General features: G+C 38.9%; 1 protein-coding gene across 1 annotated transcript; it reads left to right on the forward strand.

The window, feature by feature from the left end:
- Positions 1-9,937: 9,937 nt before the first annotated feature.
- Positions 9,938-10,493, forward strand: LOC111595726. The gene is made up of 2 exons (XM_023309577.2): positions 9,938-10,175; positions 10,240-10,493. Exons 1-2 carry the CDS (start codon positions 10,002-10,004, stop codon positions 10,417-10,419), a joined length of 354 nt encoding a protein of 117 aa, XP_023165345.1. The 5' UTR covers positions 9,938-10,001; the 3' UTR covers positions 10,420-10,493.
- The last annotated feature ends 11,252 nt before the right edge of the window (positions 10,494-21,745 follow it).

Genomic DNA, 21,745 nt, shown 5'->3' on the forward strand with positions numbered 1-21,745 from the left:
CTGTTAAAGCATTTGTTCTTTTTGAAAATATCAACAACTGCTTTTTCATCAAACTATGTAAGCTATATCACTCTACTATATATATATATTAATATATATGTATATGTATGTGTAAATCTATATGTTTTATTTCTAAGCACTAACTGAACAAACTGAATTTTACTTTGCACTCGAAGGTATCCAAAAAATATGAATGTTACTACTACTAAATACTCACTAAAAACCAAAACTAACTTGAGAAACGAATAACGAAACAAAAACTAGTTAATAAATCTCTGATTCTGATCTCTCAACTCTATGTAGTATATACTAAGTGAAGCTGCTAGGCAGATGGTAACCGAAGAAAACCAAATAATACCCGAAACTAAGTGTAAAACAATTTTAAATAGTTAAAAATAATTCACAATCACACACACACACCCACACACACTTATTCACCCACTCACTAACAACTATAACTAACTGAATGTGTTTCATATATAAATATATTTATATAAAATACTCTAACTCATACTTGTACGCATCCTCAATGTATGTATGTATGTATGTGTGAATGTATTTACCAGCTATGTATGCATATTTTGTCATCAAATTGAACAACTCAAAAGCAAAGCAAAAACAAATAGCTAACAAAATCCCTGAGGGATATTTATTGTTGTTTTTTTTTTTCTTTCCTCGTCTTCAAATACAAAATACCGAAAAGTTTTGCAAAAGGATACGATGACTAATACATATGCATCAACTAGGTTTTCTCTATGTATTTTTAAGAAAACAACACACACGCACACACACACACACAGTCAGACAAACTGCCACAGCAAAGCAAAAACCTTAATATTATCAACATTCAGATTCTGAACATCTCTCACTCTTTAACACTGCCCAATTTTTATATAGATGTATTCTCTGTCTCTGTCTAACTTAAGATATATGTGTGTGTACCCTAGTATACTATGTATGTGTATTGGATAAATATTTGCTAAACTAACCCACACACTCACTCACACATACACACACATTCCTATCCACCCAACACACACACACAAACACACACACTAAATGTAGTTTCATTTGTGCGACAGTTTTTTGGGTTTTCTGGATAACTCGAACTCTGTGGGTGGTTGGCAATTTAAGCTAGCAAAAAGCAAATGCAGAAATTCAATTTTTGCCCAAAAAAAACAACAACAAACTAAATGAACAAAAACAAAAACAAAAAGCAAATTAAATAAATGTTCCTTTTGAATCATCAACAAAACTGACAAAGCTCTCTTTATTATTATTATCTCTCAATGGGTTTTACTCTTACTCGCAACAGCGAAAAAAAAAGTAAGTATAAAGCAGGCAACACTTGCAACACTATGTTGCATGTACTCGTTTTGGGCTGCCAGTTGCTGTTGCCTCACTTGATTGGCTTGTCTTGGCTTATGCGGCGTATGCGTGATGTCCATGCCGCGGCACGTACAGCCCACTAGCAACGAGGCAAAAGGAAACGAAAAAAGCTACTACATAGTGGTTAAGAGAATATAAAAAAAGGCACAAACATTATTTTGCCGTTACAGCAGCGAAAAAACTCGTTTGCTTTGCGTCCACTTTTTATGGAGCACTCAAACTGCATAACTACTGAAAGCTTTCCTTCGTTTCTCATTGCATTTGGCATGTCTGCCAGATAGAAATGTCAATTTGAAAACCAGCTGACAATTTCAAGTCGAATATGTGGACTATACATAGACTATGTGAAAAGCTGAGATCCATGAGCCCAGACTAACTGAAATTGAATTCCACAAGAAGTGCTTTTGGCATGTATAAAGCAACAAACTGGCTTAATTCTGAAATGCTACCTGATGGCTGATAGCGGCTTTCTTAGCAGTATTTTTGGCAAATATAAAGAAATATGCCAGCTGAAGTTGATCTAGTCGAAATCTTTACTACTCTGAGCATATTATTTATGAAATGGAATATATAGCATCAAGAGAAGACATATATTATATAGAATCTATAGTACATATAGGTAATATATGTATAAAGAATTTGTTCAGCTGATATACTTCTTGCTTTAAGAAGTGCTTTTAGCATGTATTAAGCACTTAAGCACTTACCTAGCTTAAATCTTTACTTCAGTCAAATGTGCAACCTTTACATCTATTAGCAGTGCCTTTGTCATATATATAGAGCTTAGTTGGCTATAAACTTCAGCTACTTCAGTTACTTCAGTTAGCAGTGCTTTAGGCTTGTAAACTACTTAATTTTGTATGCTTCAGTAAAATCCGGCTAGATGGTTAGCTGCACACATACCCACGCTCACACAGACACACTCACAGTTGGATATATTTGCTGTGCGTGTCAAATGCTGAACTCGGCGCATTTACAGCGCTCTTCCTCCAACAGCCACCTCCAGTGCTGCGCTCTAATTACAAAATCACTGTCAGTTTTTTGTTTTTGTTCTGCATTTTTTGTTTTTCTGTTCTGTTATTTTTTGTACGAGGACAGTCGCTTTTCGTTTTCATAACGGCAGCACTTTGTTGTCGAGTGGCAAGTGGCAAGCGTGGCAAGTGGCAAATGGCAAGTGGCGAAAAATAAAAAGTGCCACGTTGTGTGTTTGTTCGCTGAGCTGGCAAAAACTCGAACAACTCGCACAGTTGACCAAAGGGCTTTTGGGTGCTGCCGTTGTTGTTGCTTGTTTGTTTGCTGTGCGTGCCCCAAAATCAGGCGCCACACATACTGAGCATCAGCTGCTGCTGCTCTCGTTACTGGTGCTATTGCCCCGCCCAGCCAATCATAGCCCCATGCTGTATAGCCGCCTGCTTAACGCGTTTTTATGCGCTCTCATAATTGTCGACACTAATGACGCTTCTGTGCATTTGCAGCCATTTACAACAGTTAAAACACAGGCACAGAGACTCTGTCCTCGCCTGGGGACACCCAACAGCAATCATAAATGGATAAATGATGCCAAATGTTTTTCATGTTCCATCAAAGCTGAACATTTGACAGCGAACTTTTGCTAACTGGACCGAAAAGAAAATCAATTCAGACGAACACAAACGAATCAAAGCTTTTGACCTTCAGCCTTTATTTTTGACATAAACTCTAGTTATTTAAATCATAGAGAAGAAATTCGTATATTACACATACGCTCCATGGCCTCGATCGATAAATCTAAATCAAAGCAAATGAATTTCAATGCATTTCAATGGCAGCTCTTTGAAATTGACTCTGCCTTGATTTTGCAGGTTTTCATAACTTTTACGTTTATTAAATACGATTTCAATCTGTTTGGACGCTCAATTAAAATGCGCATTACGAATGCTGACATATGATTGCGCAGGGATTATTGTGAATAGCGCTTTAATCAAAATAAATCAAAACCAATTTGAGCAAAATTAATTTTTATTGCGTTTTTTATAGAACCTGTAATGAAATTCATATTTTTTCTCTTAATATTTTTATTTGCAATCATTTTGGCATTGTTTTGAGTCGGTAAACAAATTGTGAAGTTTGGCGGATATAATCAATTTTGTATGTGTGTGTGTGTGTGTTTGTGTAGGTGTGAGCACGTATGTAGACAGGTGTGGGTGTACATACGTGTGTATAGTTTCAATTCTTGTAAATGCCTTTGGGCCTTTAATTAAAATGATATATGTAATTGTATATATATGTTTGTGTGTGTGAGTGTGTAATACATTTTTAGCGGAACTGAAAAATTCGCAACCACAAAATAAATACATTTGCAAGCATTGCAATAAGAAAATAAGTTGAAAGTCGGGAGTGTCCGACTAGGAAATACCCTTAAAGCAACGGCAAGTTGAGATATGAAAATCTGGAATGCAATTTATAATTTGTATCTTCTAAATAAGTGACTTACAAATACTGCTGAGTAGGTTTATAATCTTAATAATATCAATTGTCTAAGCCGAAGACCAAATATTTAAGATTGTCCATAAATCCATTCATTTTAATCTATAAAATAATATATAATTTATTTAACAAAAAAGTAAGTATAAAACAATATAGTAAGACATGAATATATAGTAGCAAGAGAACAGAGTAACTGATGAAGGCATGCACTTTCATAGTTGTCATGGTTAACATGAATTTCTGCTGCCCAGTGAACAAAACTCTGTGTAAGAGTATTAAAATCCAATATATATTATATTATTCTTGTAGCAATTTAAGAGAGTATATGCACAGCTTTGCAGAGATATTAATATTCAGAGATTTATATTTTTGTATACAGTTCGCAAGGGGCGCAGTTCGTTTTTATTAAAATTTTATTACAGTTTCGGTTATTGCAATCGATTTTCCCTTTGATTAAACGTAAATATTATAAGGTAGAAAAATGAAATATTTATAATCCAAGCAACGTGCGCCTAGCTTTAATGCTTACAAATAAAGCAAAACAGTTGAAACTGATGCAGCTCAGGTGAGTTTTCAAGTTCATTGCTGAAAACTGTGATTGCAAAATAAGAGAGAGTCGCTCTGAATAATATTACTTTACTCTAGTAGAAAAATATAAAAAAATTGACGGAAAATTGAACAAGTAAAGATAAAATATCCAAGTAAACTATAAAAAAAGAAGTTTGAAAAGTTAAAGTTCCTTGCTCGCTGCCTTAATTGAAAGCAATTTGAAGTCGCGTTAAATGTAATTTTACGCCAATCGCGCATTTTTCATAGCTCGTCCCAACAATTAAACTTTGAAGCGAATAATAAAGGCGGCAATTAGAGACACAATAGACAGAGGGCCACAGACTAGATACAAATCGAACAGAATTGCAGACAGCTGCGAGAGCAGATAAAGTGCTGCATAGTTTTGGGGTTGCAGCCAAATGAATCACTTGCAACTGTAGCAAGAAGTGGGCAGAGAGGCGGAGACAGAGGCAAGCAAAACTTCTCTTGTCTGCGGTCAGCAGATATTTGTTTATTTGTTATTGATAAAAATTGCGCAAACAGTTTATAACTTTTGCATGCCAGGAAGGGGTACAAGGGCAGCTGCAGTTGGGACTTGTTATATATAGTTCATATACAAATACATATATACATATGTGTGTGTTTGTGTGCGTGTGTGAGCATGCCATTACTCTAAGCTAAAGTTGAGCGGCCGCCTGCAGTGTTGCGATTTAATTAAAACGCCATTAAGTCAGCAATTAACAACAACAGCAACAGCGACAGCAACAACAATAATAACAGCACTAGCAGCAACAGCAGCTGCAACAACAATGGCAACGGTTGGTGGCAACTTCAACGGGCTTTGAGCATTTGCCAAAGCAACTAAGCGCTTTGTATATGACTTTTTTCCAGTGGGTTTTTCCCCTTTCTTCTTCTTCTTCTTCTTTTGACTGTATTTTGCTCGTTTTCTTCTAGCGTTTCCTGTTCTCTTTCTTTTTGCGCTTTTGTGCCTTGGCTTTGTTGTCGCTTGCCGTCGCATTAAGTTCTATTTTTTTACTGTTATTTTGTTAGCAGCAGCAACTAATTCCAATTGCTGGGGCAGCAGCAGCAGCAGCCACAGCGGGTAACAAAATGTGGCACCAACAAAACACATTAAAAACATAAAAAACACACGCTGCGACTGAGATCGAGGAATGGAAGTGGCTATGGCATTGGCAATGGAAGGGGAATGCTTGTTGCCCGACGGTTTTCTAATATTTGATTTTGTTTATTATACCCTTAGCTAATGGGCACTGAGGGTATGCTCGATACCAGCTTTGAAAACTTAACTCCCACTTATATACTTGATAAGCACATTTGTGATGACTATCGATAAACGATAACTTATCTATACCAGCTACCCAAGCAGCTCTGAATGCTTCCTCTCCTTAAGCGTATTGCATGCTATCTACAATCAGTCATATATCATAAATCACATAAACTTTTGACGACTATCGATAAACGATTAATCATATATATTTGCTTTTAAAGTCGCAGCAACATTTTGTATCATACTTTAAAGCTTTGAATCAAAATGTTTGCAATTCTAGACTATTTAAATCACATATCGAACTATAGACTATCGATAAACGTTGTAGGCCTTTACAGCTAAAGTCACATTTCTTTAATTACAGGGTATTGCAAGCTCACTTAACATATAAGATTTATTTTTTTTTTGTTTCAAAGCAGGCTGCAAGTTTTATTATGGGTACGTGTCTGGCTGGCAGTTTGTGTGTGAGGGATGTTTTAGGGTTAAAGACTGGCCTGTCAGGGTTCCCAAACGCCACACGCCAGACGCCAGACGAAGGGCGAATGTGTGTGTGTGTGTGTGTGTGAGAGAGAGTGACTGTCGAATGAACTGAAACTGTCAAAAGTGCACATTCCGCACTTGACATTTTTGCAAAGCGCATTTTGAACTCTGCCCCCGCTGGGTAAGAGGCCAAGTGTGAGGATTTCTCTCTTGGGGTGCGCTTCAATTGGCATTGAAAGCGTAAATGAAAGGGAAGCCTTTGCATGTTTCAGCTACAGCTAAGGCAATGGCAAAGTCAGCGCCGGAATGCCAGTCAGAGCTCAGACGTAGACCATAGAAAGAGTGAGATGGGGCACTGGGTGCACAGTGCACAGGGGGTGAAACTGTGGCACGCGCTTGCCGCCCCCTTGTCAAACAGTTAAAATAATGGAAAAAAAAGCAAAGAACGTGGCATAAACCCAGAAATTTGCTCGTACGTTTATTGCTTTTAAATTTGGCAATTGTCGAGTCGAGTTTAACATGCGTTCGCCTGTGTGTGTGTGTGTATGTGTGTGTCAATGAGGGTACTTGCCTGCTGCCAATTGCTTATCAGGCCGCATTTGCAGCAGTCATTCCGTTAGCCGCCCTTAATTTGCCCAATTTAAAAATGGAAATCGATTCCCCCGAGTGAAAAGGCAGACAGAGTGTGCCACGCCCCCTCCCAACCGTTGCATGTGTCAATAAAATGTGATTAACAAGTTTTGCATAAAAATGCCGACAGTCAATTGCAATTGCGTTGCCTTACACTTCGCCCTGCCTCCCCCACCCCCTCTGCTGTTCTGGCCGCAGGCATTTTTCTTTTGTTCGAAGTCCCAAAGGAAACTCCTGCCACAGCATTTTTCTTTTTTGTTGCTGTTGTCGCTGGCAAGCGTGGCAAATTATCCCTTTCATAAGTGACAAATATGTCTGTCGAACTGCAATTGGGATCAGACAGGGAGACAGACAGACAGGCAGTCAGACAGGGGCGAGGCAAGTTTCTGCCCTTATCAGGCGCGTGTGTTGGACGGCGGCGGTGGCGGCTGCTGCAAGTAATGAGATTTTATTTCAAACCAAGTATCTTGGGCTTTTGTAATTTGCAATAAATATGCAGCCAACCAGGCCAAGAGTCAGCAGCATAGATAAGAGCTGTGAGGCGTGTGGCAGCCATAAAGCCCTAGGCAATGCTCAACTTAGCTGCAGCTGCCATATCTCTGATGTACATAAATATATATGTATATATATATATAAAACTTTAGACTTAAGCTGTTCCATTCAACTCAATTGGCTAAGCAAATAGATAGACAGACAGACGGACAGACAGCGAGGCAGACAGGCATTTGATATATTAGTTATCAGCATTTTAATGAACCCACAAACTTTCGGGCATAATTAAACAAATTCCACACATAACGATGCTCTAACCTCAGGCAAATATTTGTTGTTATATCCAGTAGCTAGCCGAAATGCATATTTCCTGTATGTTTGTGCTTGAGTTTGTTTGTTTGTTTGCTTTGCCACTTTAAGCAAGAGCTGCAATCAATATACAATTGTTTAAGTGCTATTAGAATGGATTTCACATGCAAGACGCAGAGCAACGTGTGTGAATGACCTTTGAGAAATGATATTAAATTATTTATTGGTGATTAGCAAGTCTATTGCCCAAAGAACTTTGCCGTAAATTTAAGTAAATTTCGCATTTAGCTGAAATATTTTTCTTTGTAGAACCTAAGGCCTTGGCCAGACAATCACAGTAGGTTCTAAAATAGTAAATAAACAGTTTGCTTTTCTTTTTGATTGATCAGCACAATCGTACGTGCGCAAATTAATTATAGAGAGATAACGACGATAACAATATGAACAGTTCAACAGAAATAGTTTTATCATTTTACATTCCTGTTAAATGAGATAAACGCATTAAATTAAAATAAATGCTTTCTTAACATAAGCTGTTATTGCACAGTGCATAAATTACTCATCTACTCACCTAATATGTTCAAGATTCCTATGTTAAGTTATTCCACAACACAGCAAAATACGCAGCTTACCCAATTTGAATACTATAAGTTCTGATAAGAATGCAAATAAGAGAGAGCCAGCATTGTAAATTCCGTTAGGCGCGCAAACAAGAGAGAGCGCAAGAATTTGCTCTCAGCAGCAAAGCAGCTCATAGAAATGGCATAAAATCAAATAATTTAAATGGCTTGTTACACGTATATGGGCACTCAAATTACTAAAAATACAACAATTTGCCCACAACGCATTATTGCCTTGTTGAAAACGCGTAATTGACATAAAATAAATTTTTACGCCTACACAATTTACGACACTTATTAATTTTCATTCACAATTTATCACTGCACCACACACACATACATATACATATGTATTTTCACTTTAAAACAAGCAATTCAACTCAACAAAAACAAAATAAATGCGCTGATGTCAGACAAAAAATGCAGCCACTTATTAACGCGTGCATACAACGACTAAGCGTAGATCAATTACGCAACAATTGAAAAATCAGCAAAACGCTACCTGCTACAGCGAAGGTTACTCAAAAAGGATAAAGAAAATAGCGGTCAGTAGCGGCTTGCATGTTCAAATGCAACAACAAAACATAAGGATGAGAAAAGAAACTGGGAGGGAGTAGGAGGGCAACGCACCATGGTGCCTAAAGTAACAGTGACAAAAGCTACAATGTCAATTTAAAAGATAAAAACAAAGAGAGGTATCGGCAAAAAGAAAATACAAACAAAAACGGCAGCTAAATGATAAAAGCAAAAGACTCAATGGGGAGAGCTGAGATTTGAAACAAGAACAAAAGCAAAGCATAGCGGATCATCGAAAAGGCGCATGCAAGCAGTGAAACGAAAAATTTTCTGCCAGTAATAAAATGCAAGCCTCACAACAACAACACATTTGAATGGCATTGAGAGCAAAAGCAGAACAAGTCTGAAATATTCAATACATAAGCAAAAACAAAAGCTGCAGGCTTGACTGCCTTGAGCGCAATGAAAAATGGTGAGTAGAGCGCAAAGAGCTGAGAGAGGCTTAACAATGGCCATTGCTTAACGGATCACAGCAATGGCACATAGAAACGGGAATAATTCTATTTATGTACACTGAGAAAGAAACATACACACACTAAAAAAAATAATGGAAAAATGTACAGAATTGATAACATTTGCATATAAAACTTATGTAAGATAACGTCTGGCTGTCTTCAGCAGATACACCTAAAAATATTTGAATAAAAAGTACCAAAGAAAATCACAGTATGATGATACTGTTATCAATTGCTTATCATAATTTAATGGCCAAATCAGCTTCCACGAATTTGATAGCCCCTCAAAGTTAATGTGATTTTCTATTTCATTTTGATCTACGATTAAGAGGGCCCAATCGCCCCTGACCACCAACAACGGACACATGTCTTAACTAAGGCCCAGTCGAGTGGCATGACTCAATGAAATTGTAATAAGAGAAAACAATGTGCCGTTCGCTTATCACACACGAACTGATTAAACGTAGCGCAGGGGCTGCCGCCTGCTGCACTGCACCTGCTCACCTGTCCACAGCTACGCTTATGCCCGACCAGGCTTATCGCAGACAACAATAAAAAGTGTAAAGCAAAAAAGACGAAACACTTCTCAGTTACGGCACAAAATATTAATTAAAAAGCCCCCGCTCGCGTGTAAACAATATTACTCATACGTCTAGTGTTTAGTATAAAAGCAGCTGGCCGGGCAGAACTGAACCAGAGTCAAATCGAACGTCTTCGAAGTAGAAACTAAAGCGAAAACTGAACAAAATGAAATTCCTATACAGCTGCGTTCTACTGCTGGCCGTCTTCGCCGCCAGCCAGGCCTACAGCTCCAGCTGGGGCAAGAGGAACAGCACCGACATCCTGCTCTCCCGCCAGACCGAGGTGCGTGCCCCGCTCAAGAACAGCTACTGGAACATCAACATTGACTATCCCCGTCCCGTAAGTAGCCAAAGTGAAAAGTGTCAGCTGAACTCGGGTCTAACACCGAAATGTATTCATGCAGGGCACTAACAGCGTCTACACGATCACCCTCGTCAATGTGATCGACAACTTCCGCAACAGCTCTGGTGCCACGCCCAGCCTGTGGTCCGGCGGTCCCGGCTATCGTTATGCCCAAATCAATCTGCGCAGCCAGGTCAGCCGTGGTCTCAACTCCACCATTGAGATCTGGGGCAAATATTAAAAAACGCCTCGATTCAAATGAAACTCCGATGTACTCGCAACCAAAACTTTAGCTAGAAATCTATATATAAAAAATAAAAAAAAATTAACTAAGAACTCAAAATAAAACAAAAATTGCATTTATCAAGACCCCAAAGTCTCTCTCGCTCTCACTCTTGCTCTGTTAAATATTTGGATATACAAAAAGTCTATTTGTTCAGCTTTATCCATGTGCATTGCATCAAGAGTACACACACACTTCTAGATAATATATATAGGAATACATATTATTAATTTCACAAATTGTGAAATTGGAAAAAGTTAAGCATCTGCGCAGCTAAGATCAGAAGATCCAGTTCAGTAATAAACTTTTCCTTGTAAATACTTCAAATCAAACAAGTTTTGCTCAGCCATTAAAGAAGTGCACTACAGTAGGAAGTACTTGACTAGAAGATACCCTGCCGCCTGCTCAAAGCTGCAACTCAATCAAGCTATCAGCTCGCCATCCTGATCAGAAATATATATACTTTATGGACACGCCTTCATATGCATATTACATACATTGACACAAAACTTTGTGACTCAATCAATTTATAAATAGAGACTTCGTAAGTTATATATAGAAATATAGGTATATAAATATATGTAAGATATTTTAATACAAAAAAAAATTTATATATAGATAAAGTTATATATATATATATATTTTTTTTTTTTTTTTTTTTTTTGTATTAAAATATCTTATATTTTTATATATAATCTTAGTTGGTTTTAGCTGCGTTGACTAATTTCTCTAAGTTATAAATATATTTATATATATAAATATATAAGCATAAGTTTATCACTTCCTTATTTTTATCTCCTCCCAATTTCCTTCATATTGATAAAAATAAATTTTGTATAAGTGATTTCTGCAGCATAACTCGAGAACTATAAGAGCTATAGAGGCCAAATGTTGTTAATAGTTGCTAGGAGAGAGATAGAAAAAGAGAACTAGAGAGAGAAAGAGATAGAGAGTTGGAAAAAGTTAGAGCTGCAAAGGGATATAGAAAAATAAAAAGATAGAACGAGAAAAAGAGAGGCATTTATGTATAGAGAGAGAGAGAGAGAGAGAGATACGGAGAGGCAGAGAGTCAGAGAGAAAGAGAGAGAGAGATAGTCAGAGAGTATATAGAGAAAAAGAGAGAGACAGAGAGAGATAGAAACAGAAACAGAAAGAAAAAGAGCTAGAGAAGTCGGCAGAAAGAGAAGAGAGACAAGGAGCAGAAGAGAGCGACGTCTTTTGCTTAGCTTACCCCACCTTAGCCAAAGCTTAAATGCATGTGCAGAGTATCTGCCAGTCAGTCACACTTTTCAAATCTTTCACTTGATGAACTATAACTGATAAGTAGAGCAAGAGTATAGCGACTACTATATGGAGCTGCTGATGGCTTACGATGAGCGCATTTGATGTCCTTTATGGCCAGCCAGAGCCAGGAATTGTCGTCGTATTATTATCTGGCCATAAAGCCTCTCGCCCAAATGACTCACTAATGCGGCATGATGGTTGCCAACAACAACAGCAGCAACATTGATCGACATCGGCAACAAACATTTGCATTTAACAAATATGCATGGAAGCCCCTCAGTCGAGCTGGCTTTAAGGGTGCGCGCCTTGCCGCAAGCGTAAAGGACACAAAAATAGCAGAAAAAAAAGCGAGGCTGAGGCTGAGGCAGGATATGCGCCGTGCGCCTGCAGGCAGCTGGCAAAGGAAAACATTCAATATTTAATAAATATGTTGGCGTATAGAACATTTCGTTATTTCTGCTTTTCCTTTCCTTTTTGCTCTGCTTTCGCTGCTTTCTCTTTTTCAGTTAGCTATTTTTGCACAAATCCTGCAGCAGACGGCGTGGTGGGGCGAGGTGCTGCTGGGGGGGAGCGGACTTATTGGCCTTGGTTCATTTGAAATTTGTAAGCCAGCCCTTGCCAAACCCCCGCCCCCGCCCCCGCCCCCGCTTGAGTGATAAATAAAAATGCTGCTTAGGAAAACGTTAAGCGATACGGTCAAAGGGATGCGGCCCGAAGTCCTGCTTTGACTATGGGCGCTGCCAAAGCATTTTGTATCGAATTTAAATTTCAATTTCGAACGTCTTGAGGCGACGAGCATAAAAAAGCCCGATCCTAAATCGAAGACAACTCTATCGCGCGCACCCTCGCCCGCTGCCAACCCCCCCTCGCCCACTCTCCGGCTGTATCTGTCTTGCATTTAGCTAAATATTTGCACAGGACGCACAAATGTTTGAAAAGTTGTCAACGAAATGTTTCACTTAGTTAATATGCAAAACGCGCCGCTCGCAATGCAAAGCCGTTGCCGGATATGTTTACGGATGCTGCCACGGATACACACACACACACACACACGCCATCTGTTGGCGGCTTGTGGAAATATAAAAACAGTTTGGGGCAAAAAATCGGTAAAGAAAAAATCGTCGAGCTGTAACAACTGCAAAAAATTGCATTCAGAGTCACGTAGATATTCGGCGAGGGCAGTAAGTAAAAAGGTTGACAAATTTGAAAGATGATGGATGATGGATAAATCATAAGAGTAAAGGGAAATTGTAAGATAATAAGATTAAGATAAGACTAGGGCTTAACATTATGTTGACAGCATATTCAGAGTATAATCAAACATATAATTGATCATATTAGAGAATATTTACTATAGTTGCCATAAAGTCAAGTGAGTCTTACTTCATCACATGAGAATTGCATAGAAAGGCGAGCTCATAAATACATTTGGCTTTTTATTAAAGCTTACTTGATCTATTCTGGAAGTACTCCTCTTCTGTTCACATTTAACTTTGCTCATTTCCAGCTTCTACTGAAATGGCATACCAATTCATTATACTTTTGACAAACTCAACAAGCAGCCCTCGCTGCCAAATACATATTAATTTCAAACTAGAGCACATAGAATGTTATAATTAGCATAGTTCATTAATTGTCAGCAGAAATAATAATTCAAGCAAACTCAACAAACAGCCCTCGCTGCTTAAGCTACCCAATTCACACTAGCTGCTCACACGAGCACAAACTCTAAATCACTTAGATCGTTAAAATCATTCTCAGCTCAAATAAAAACTTATTTTAATTATGAACAACTCTAGTAACAGCCCTCGCTGCAAGCTCTGTGCATGCCAAATTCAAACTATAGCACGACTCAAGTTCTACTTTGAATAGTTCAACAATGCTTAACTGAAATATCAATTCAAATCATTTACGATTAACTCCTCGAGCTGCCCTCGCTGCTTAAGCTGCCAGCTTTGGGCTGCCAAATTCGCTTTGGCAGCGCAATTTACTTGACAAATTTCTCATACGCCGCGTGGGCCGCAGTCAGTTTGCTCGAATGCCTAACCTAAGCCGCTTGCTGGCTAAGCTCTGACCACCAGCACGACCACCCCTCGCATCCCCAACAACAGCTCGCCCTCCCCCTATATTGGGGTCTGGCTACAGCTGTGCAACAGACTTGTGCGACATCGTTGCGTTCATGTCCAGGGCAACAGCTTGCAAAGCAATTACTTCAAACTACCCGGAAATGTCGCCTGGCTGACCAGATGCCGGTGTCGCCTCCACTGCTCTGGCATATGTGGCAAGCTCTACATCTGTGTGTGTGTGTGGGTGTTGCTGCAACAGTTATTGGAGCATGGCAGCAACACGGACCGCAGTGCGGCCCCGAGGCTCAGCAGATGTCACACACACACAGAGACAGGGACACCATGCCACACAGCTGCCAGCATGCAAGCATGCCACCTTGCCACATGCGGGCCTGGTTAAATTCTGCTGATTTTGTTGCCAGCCACATTGATTTTTAATAAATAGCAATTTGGCATCAGCCAAAACGGACTTGTTATTATTTTCGCAGCACGTTCTCACAATCTGCTTTCAGGTGTTTACGTGCCACCTGCCCCGTGGCTGCCACCTTGGCAATCGCTTCAAATATGCAACAAGCCAAACAGTTTGCCCCGTTCAATCTGCAAAACTGGATAAATTAATGCCACGGCAATGCCTGGCATGGCTCGAAAATGCTCTCTAATGCGCAGCAAATTCCCTAGACCCCAACAATCTTTCTCTGCTCCAGCTCCACTCTACTCCACTGCATGCTGCCCCAAAAACTGTAATCGTCAAAAGTTGCCAGCTGCACAGTGGAGCGAGTGCCGAGTGCTGCGGAACGTGAATTTGAAATATATAAGCTGTTATCGATTATTGTTATCGATAAATGTATATAAATCGGGAAATTCAAACAAATGTTTTCAAGTTATACTAATTATTTTTAGGGCTTTCCTATAGTCTATATTCAAGCATTTTCATGTTATCGATTGTTATTATCGATAATGGATATATATATATTTATTTAACATGGAATATAATCCATATTAAAAGCATAATTTTTATTGTTTAAAACACTCAACTAATATACATACAATTGCATGTTGCTGTTATTATAATAAACTAATTTGTTGTTATCGATAGTTTCTAGATATCGATTTATACATGTATATCCTTACAATACATTAAATATGAATTTATTGAAGCTTAATCAAAAGATATGTTATATATTATGCAACTTACTGTTATCGATTGCTGTTATCGATATATGTTTAAGTGTATTGGAACTGAACTATTATTATATAGATTCTTATAACTTACATTTATGACATACATTTATGAGTTTTTTGCCCCACTGTGCTGCGCTGGCCCCTTTGCCAGTCGGTGCAAACGTAATGAAGTATTTATGATTGGCTGATTGGCTGATTGCAAGCGGGGGCGTTGGCCAATCCGTTTCAGCCACACTTTTGGCCAACGTGGCAAACTGGCAACAGGCAGCAGGCAACGGGCAACAGTTTTGAAAAGCGCTGCTGGGGATTTGTGGCATAACAAATTCGTGCCGAAAATTGTAAAATAACATGGCACCTGCACACACACACACCAACACACACGCTACGCAATCAATATTGATGAGTGGCAACAAAAACTTTGCCACAGAATCGTTTTGTGAACTCTGAACTCTGTCATTAGAATCGTCGTTATTTATCGCCACAGTTGGCATGCTGCAGCCTTATTTGCATGCCAAAAGTGATTAAGTCAACTTATCTCAACAACAACAACAATAACGGCAATTTTTCATCTCTTTTTGGGTGCATAAAATATGCATGGAAATTTCGGCCTCTCTGGACTCAAATGAAATTTTATGAAAATCGAAAGGCAATTACTTGTAGATAATACTCACACATAAATTGCTATGGATTACAGGTGTGTGCAAACACACACTCACACACATACAGCGACACCCTTTGAAATGCAATTGCCATAAATGTGTAAATAGTGAGATTCGAGTACTTTAGCTACACGAAGGCCATAAATTGAATGCAATTTGAACAAGCCGTGCGGCTAGAGCGGCTTACTCTGAATTTAATTGTTGCAACAGTAACTGGCAAACAGACAAATCTACAAACAGTTTGAATTCAAGCTTAAAGTAAAGCGAATGCAAACCTAAAAATGTCAATATATAAAGTGCTTTAAAATAGCTCAAACCAAGTTTAAATGCACTAAAATACTAAAAACTTTTCATTTATATTCAAAATTTAAGCGAAACAACTTTAACTTACTTAACTTTAAACTAAAAATATTACTTTCGTTAACTTACAGCTGTTAAACAAATTCAAATAATTCCCGCTCTTTCGTTCAGCTAACTTAACTTAAGCGCAGCCAAGTTCATGCCTTTACAAACCCTACACCTAGCGGAGAACTGCTTAATCTGCTTTAGTCCAGACACAAACCTAAATATACTGCCCAAAATTGCTCACAAATGATTCGCGTTTAGTGCACTTGTGTCTGCTAGATGGCGCCTGTCGTTTAGCCAAGACTCACACCAGTCAGTGCTGCACATTTTTACTTATCGAAAATGGCGTCAGTTGCTTTTAAGGCCAGGAAAATGCCAAAGCAAAAATAATTAAACAATATAATATATTAGATATCAAATTATTTTAGGTAACAGTACACCTAGGTACAGTCAGACCAGATTTTTACAGGGGTGTTGCACATTTCTGCTGATTTGGGCAATCAAACACTTGGCTGTTCACACACATGTGCGCTCGCGCTTATAAATCACAAGTCAAACAAAAGTCTTGCGTGCATTTACATAAAGCAAACTCGTAATTTGTTCGAGTACATAGCGCCCCACACTCCACTCAACTCCCTCCGTCCACTTAACTGCGCCCACGCATTAGCAAAGCAACCCCAAAAAAAGATGAATTCTCGAGTTTCTGCTTGCTATAACAAATACAGACACACACACACATACATACAAACACACACACTCTCTTGCCTAGGCGCCTTGGCATTTTCCTTTGTTCAGCCAGTTCGCGCTATGCTATTTTCTTCCCTTCTTTGCGCCGCTCTTCCCGCTCGCCCAGAAACACGTTCCATTTGTTTGCGCAGCGCTTGGAAAAAAGATATCTTTCCATATGGCTGATTTTGAATGGTTAGATACAATTTTCTCTGCTTCTTCTCCTTCTCCTCTGTGTCATTTTCATAATGAGTAATGAGGGAAGAAGTGTTTGGGTCTTTTTTGACTCTTAATATGCCTCTTCCTCTTTCTATTATTGTTGCTTTCTTGCTAGCTTTAATATTCAGCTATGCTTCAGGCTGCAAATTGTGACTGTACTTTAGCTAACTAACTTTTTCGCTCTATGATATCTCGGCCTTGCAACTGTAAATCATAGTTAGCTCTTTCGCTTGCTCCGCTTGGCCATTCATTTCACAACAAACAATCTTTTCATTTTACCTTTTATCTCTAGTTGTTCCCAGTCATACTCCTCAATCAATACATACAATCAACACACATGCATGCGTGTGTGTGTATTTGTATTTGTGTATATTTATGCTGACTACTCCTGTTACAACGCACAAAAACTCGCCCCCTTTTGCACTCGCACGAAATGCATTGAGCATTGACCACGCCCGAACAACCCGAACATTTGGCCGAATCACAGCCCATTGCAGGCAACGCCCAATCGCCAGCCACTCACCAACTTCGGCTCGTTTGTTTCGGCTTGCCACGGATTGGTCGTGCTTTGCGTTCAACTGCCGACGAATCGTGCATTTCGTTCGTTCGTTTCTCGTCGTCGAGCGCTCGGCAACCGGTTCAAGCGCTCTCTTCATTCGCAAGCAAAGCAAAACGCAACGTGGCTCTTCGCTCACTCTCTTGCACTGCAAGAGAGCAAATGGATTTAAGCGTTCGTAAATAAGCGACGTGACTGAATTTATTTCTTTGGTAATCATTTTCGTGCTCATTCTCCCATTCCCTCTATGTGTAGTGAAACTTATTGGAATAAACGAATTTCGTTTGATTTTAGAATTTAGGAAATATTGAGAATGATGCAATGCAACTGCAACTGTGGGAAAAAATAAAGGCTAATTAAGGAATGTATAAATCTTTATGAATCAAATATTCGCAAATTATAATGGAGGAAATTTCTAAATATGGAATTTTATGGAGCTTATGAAATCAAAACGTTTATCAGCATTTCACAACGAGATAAACTGTACTAAGAATGTACATTATAAAATCTCACTGTTTTCTATATATAAATCAATTCCTCTTTTCCTCATTTTTTTTGTCTTTTTACGATCGCCCCTCTTTCCCCCTCGATCTCTCTCTCTGTCTCTCTATCTCACACTCTCTCTTACTCTTTCTCAATCTAATGTGTCGTTCTATATCTCACTCTCCCAGTGTCGCCCTTTCTCTCCCAGTCTAGCTGTTTCTCTCTCTCTCTCTCCCTCTCTCTCTCTCTCTCTCTCTCCGTTTCCATTTTTCCTTTTTTTCCTCTCGAATTTCTCTTTCACCCTCTCTATTATTTTTTCTTTCTTTCTTTATCTATCTATATGTAGCTCTTCTCTCTCTCTCTCTTTCTCTTTCTCTCTCTCTCTCTCACTCTCACTCTGTACAATTTAAATAAATTTAGTATTTAGTACTTACACAGCTTCCACCTCAAATTCATCCGACTGGAATAGCTCCCTTATCCGATTCCTCTTTGAACAGAAATACCTTTATGTAGCTAACACACTTCGTGCAGGTAAATCAAATTCCAGTTACAATCAATCAATTATCACTCAATTATTTAGCCATTAGCAGAGACGCAGCTGCAACTCCAGCTTCGCTCAAGTTCTCTTTTTCAGTTTCTGCTGGCAGTAAAATGGCTTCAACGACAGAGTCCTCAGATCTGCCACGCCCTGCCATCGGCCTCCCGCCACTGTGAGTCACATCTGTTGACTGCGCCACATTCGGAGTTAGAGTTGGCGTTGGAGATGCCTTTGGGGCTTGGCGTCTGCTTGGCTTTTTTAGTTTATTGCACGGCGGCACTTCGCTTGCCACACAAATCACCACTTTTAATGAAATGAGCTGTCGAAAGTGCTGTTAACTTTCAACTGCCCCACGGTAGCAAAAACTACAAATTTTCCTCCTCTTCTTTCTTCTTGTTCTTTTTTCGACTTGCATATTTCATGGCATTTTTTTAGTGTCGGGTTTTTTGCGACAGATTTGTATTAAGCGTGGTTCTAGGTGTTGCTGTGCAGCGAAAGAGAGGGAGAGGGAAGGGTAGATCATATATATTGGGGTTGTCTCTGTTAAATGTCTAAATAGTTATGTAATGCATATAAATATAATGTATACGTAGTTTTTATAGTTGGAAAAAACTACAAAAAAATATTTTTATATTCCACTATCTCATAAATCTTATCACAATTCCAGATTTAAATCACTCAAAACATTTTCTACATATTTTCAACTCAACGAAAATACTTCTTCTAAGCATCCAAGAGCGAAAGAGACAGGCAGATCCTAGCTTAGCAGAAAGTCGGTGCGATCATTGGATTCGCTGTGACTGATGTCAGCTTATGATGATGAGAGCACTCAATAATCATAATTCGCTGTCGCAGCGCTGTCACTGCAAGATGTGACGCGTCATCAATTCGCCTCGATGCTCACTTTCTACTCTAATGCACAGAGTGTGTAAATACAGTTATAATAGAAACATTCACTCATCATTTGCTTCTTTCTACGCTTTCGGCTCTTCGCTTACATAAAATGGCGTCGCATAAAGCTGATGACTGACGTCACAGCTGCACAGCAGACAGCGAACAACCTTTAATCGAAAAACTTAATTTAATTAACATTCTGTTCGGGTAAATATTTGTTTTTAGACTTTAATTGAAAACAAAACGTTCTAAATTGAAATGCCACAGCGACACGCAAAAATGCTATAATTAAATTTATCACTTAGCGAACCGCAAGGCGATGCCAAACGAAGCTTTCGAAAGACATTCGTTGAAATAATTATAAATAAATGAGAGTGCTCAGGCGGTGCGGAAGACGGCGGGACGGGACGTCGGTCATAAACAAACGCATTTTCAGCCAGAGAACATTAAATGAAAAGTCATAAAAACAGCGCCAGCTAACGATAATGGGCAAAGGCCAAAAGCGAAAACGTAATTGCGATTTTGATAGGCGACACTTTTCATGTGACGCCATGTGTGTGAGTGTTGGCATTTGCGGTGGGCGTGTGCCACACACAATGCCGTTAGGGAGGGGCAGCGTGTAAGCATAAAAAAACTCATCAAATATTCCAGCAACAGCGGCAATAGCAGCGTTAACTTAATAATCGCCATAAATGGCGCCATTCGCAACGCAGTGCCGCGCCAGCCTTTGCCTCCCTCTCCTACGTCGTACACTGTCGGCAACAAACTGGCAAACAGCAACAATCTACAAATGACGACTGAATTTTCGCCATGCTGCGTAATGATGAAGTCTGGCAACAGCGCAAACGACAAACGCAAAACTGAATTATAGTAAAATGCGTTCGTATGCGAGCTATGTGTGTGTAAGTGTGTGTGCTATGACCTTTTTCGTGACGTTGCAATCGGCAACACCAGTGACTGACAAGATATTTCATTCGAACTCAATATTATATTCGAATTTCGAATGGGAGAGCCGTCGTTGACGAATTCGCCGCAAGAGAGTATGAGCACGAGAGCGCACGAGTGCGCGCCCGAATGTACATACGTTTCGTCTGCTTCGTTTTTGCTTTCTGTGTGTGTGTGTGTGTGTATATGAGTGCGGATTTTGATTCAAAACAGAAAAGCGCGGAAAATTTTATAAGCGCGCCACTTTTTGTTATGCTTAGCTCTGCGCTGCTATGCTGTGTGTGTGCGTGTGTGTGTTGTTGCTTCATTTTGCCACTGAAAAGCGGCAACAACGCATTGTTAACGTTTTCGGCACTCTCAAGCGCTGTGGCTCGCCTTCAGCTTCGTAATTGAACGAAACTCGAACGTTAGCCAAAAACAAAAACAAATAATAATAAAAAAAGAAGCAAGACGCAAAAAAAAACCTCTAAATTATTTTTTTTATTTTCGATTATTGTTTTCGCTGTTGTTGTTGCTTTTATCAAAGGTCCCGCAACTGCGGCGCATTTATCGCATCTTTTTGCTTTTCCATTGTTTTAGCCTTGTCCGAAAAGTTGGCTAACTCTTTTGTTAGGGCCATAAATCGTTTGATTTATTTGGCCATTTGGCACATAATGAGTGTCTACTGTCCTTGAAGATAAGCAAAAGCTGAAGCTGAGCACCTAATCTTATCTATCTATGGTAACTTTCCTAGCATTGTTAAATTAAGAAAGTTTAGAAAACGTACCAAAACTACTTTTTGCCAAGTTAAAAAGTATTTTTTTAAGTATTTACAAGAAATAAATCTTTTTTCTACCTGTGAAATTGATTGAAATTTCAATTGATTCTATAAGTAATCATGAGAAATTTGGGAAATATGCAGAACACCCGAGGGAAGTCATTGAAAAACTATTTCTTATTGAAATTTCTACTTATTGCCTAAGTAATCATGAGAAATTTGAAGGATATACAATTTACCCTGAAAAATATAAGAACAAACTTTTCATCCAATATAATTTGTAAGAGTTCTATAACATTAGCCTTGTTTAAAGATGTTTTAAGGCTGTCCCGGATTTCCCTAGGCAAAAACATCTCAAGAACTCTTAAAACTACCTAGAAAACAACATGTATTTCATCTAATTCTTTAAAGTATTGCAAAGCATTCTATAGAAAGCAATATCTAAGACATTCATACATTCAATCTAAGGCCTTGATCACCCGTTTCTCTGATAAAGTTATTATTATGAAAAACGAATTACGCAGCGAATGAAAATAGACTTCATATATTGTGTTTTTAAATGGGTTCTCTGGACTGTAGAATACCAAAAATATCGATAATATCGATGCTAGCTAATTCAATCAGATTTTC

The sequence above is a fragment of the Drosophila hydei genome, unplaced genomic scaffold (genome assembly GCF_003285905.1).
Source record: "Drosophila hydei strain 15085-1641.00,03,60 unplaced genomic scaffold, DhydRS2 tig00008122-arrow-pilon, whole genome shotgun sequence".
Taxonomy (NCBI): domain Eukaryota; kingdom Metazoa; phylum Arthropoda; class Insecta; order Diptera; family Drosophilidae; genus Drosophila; species Drosophila hydei.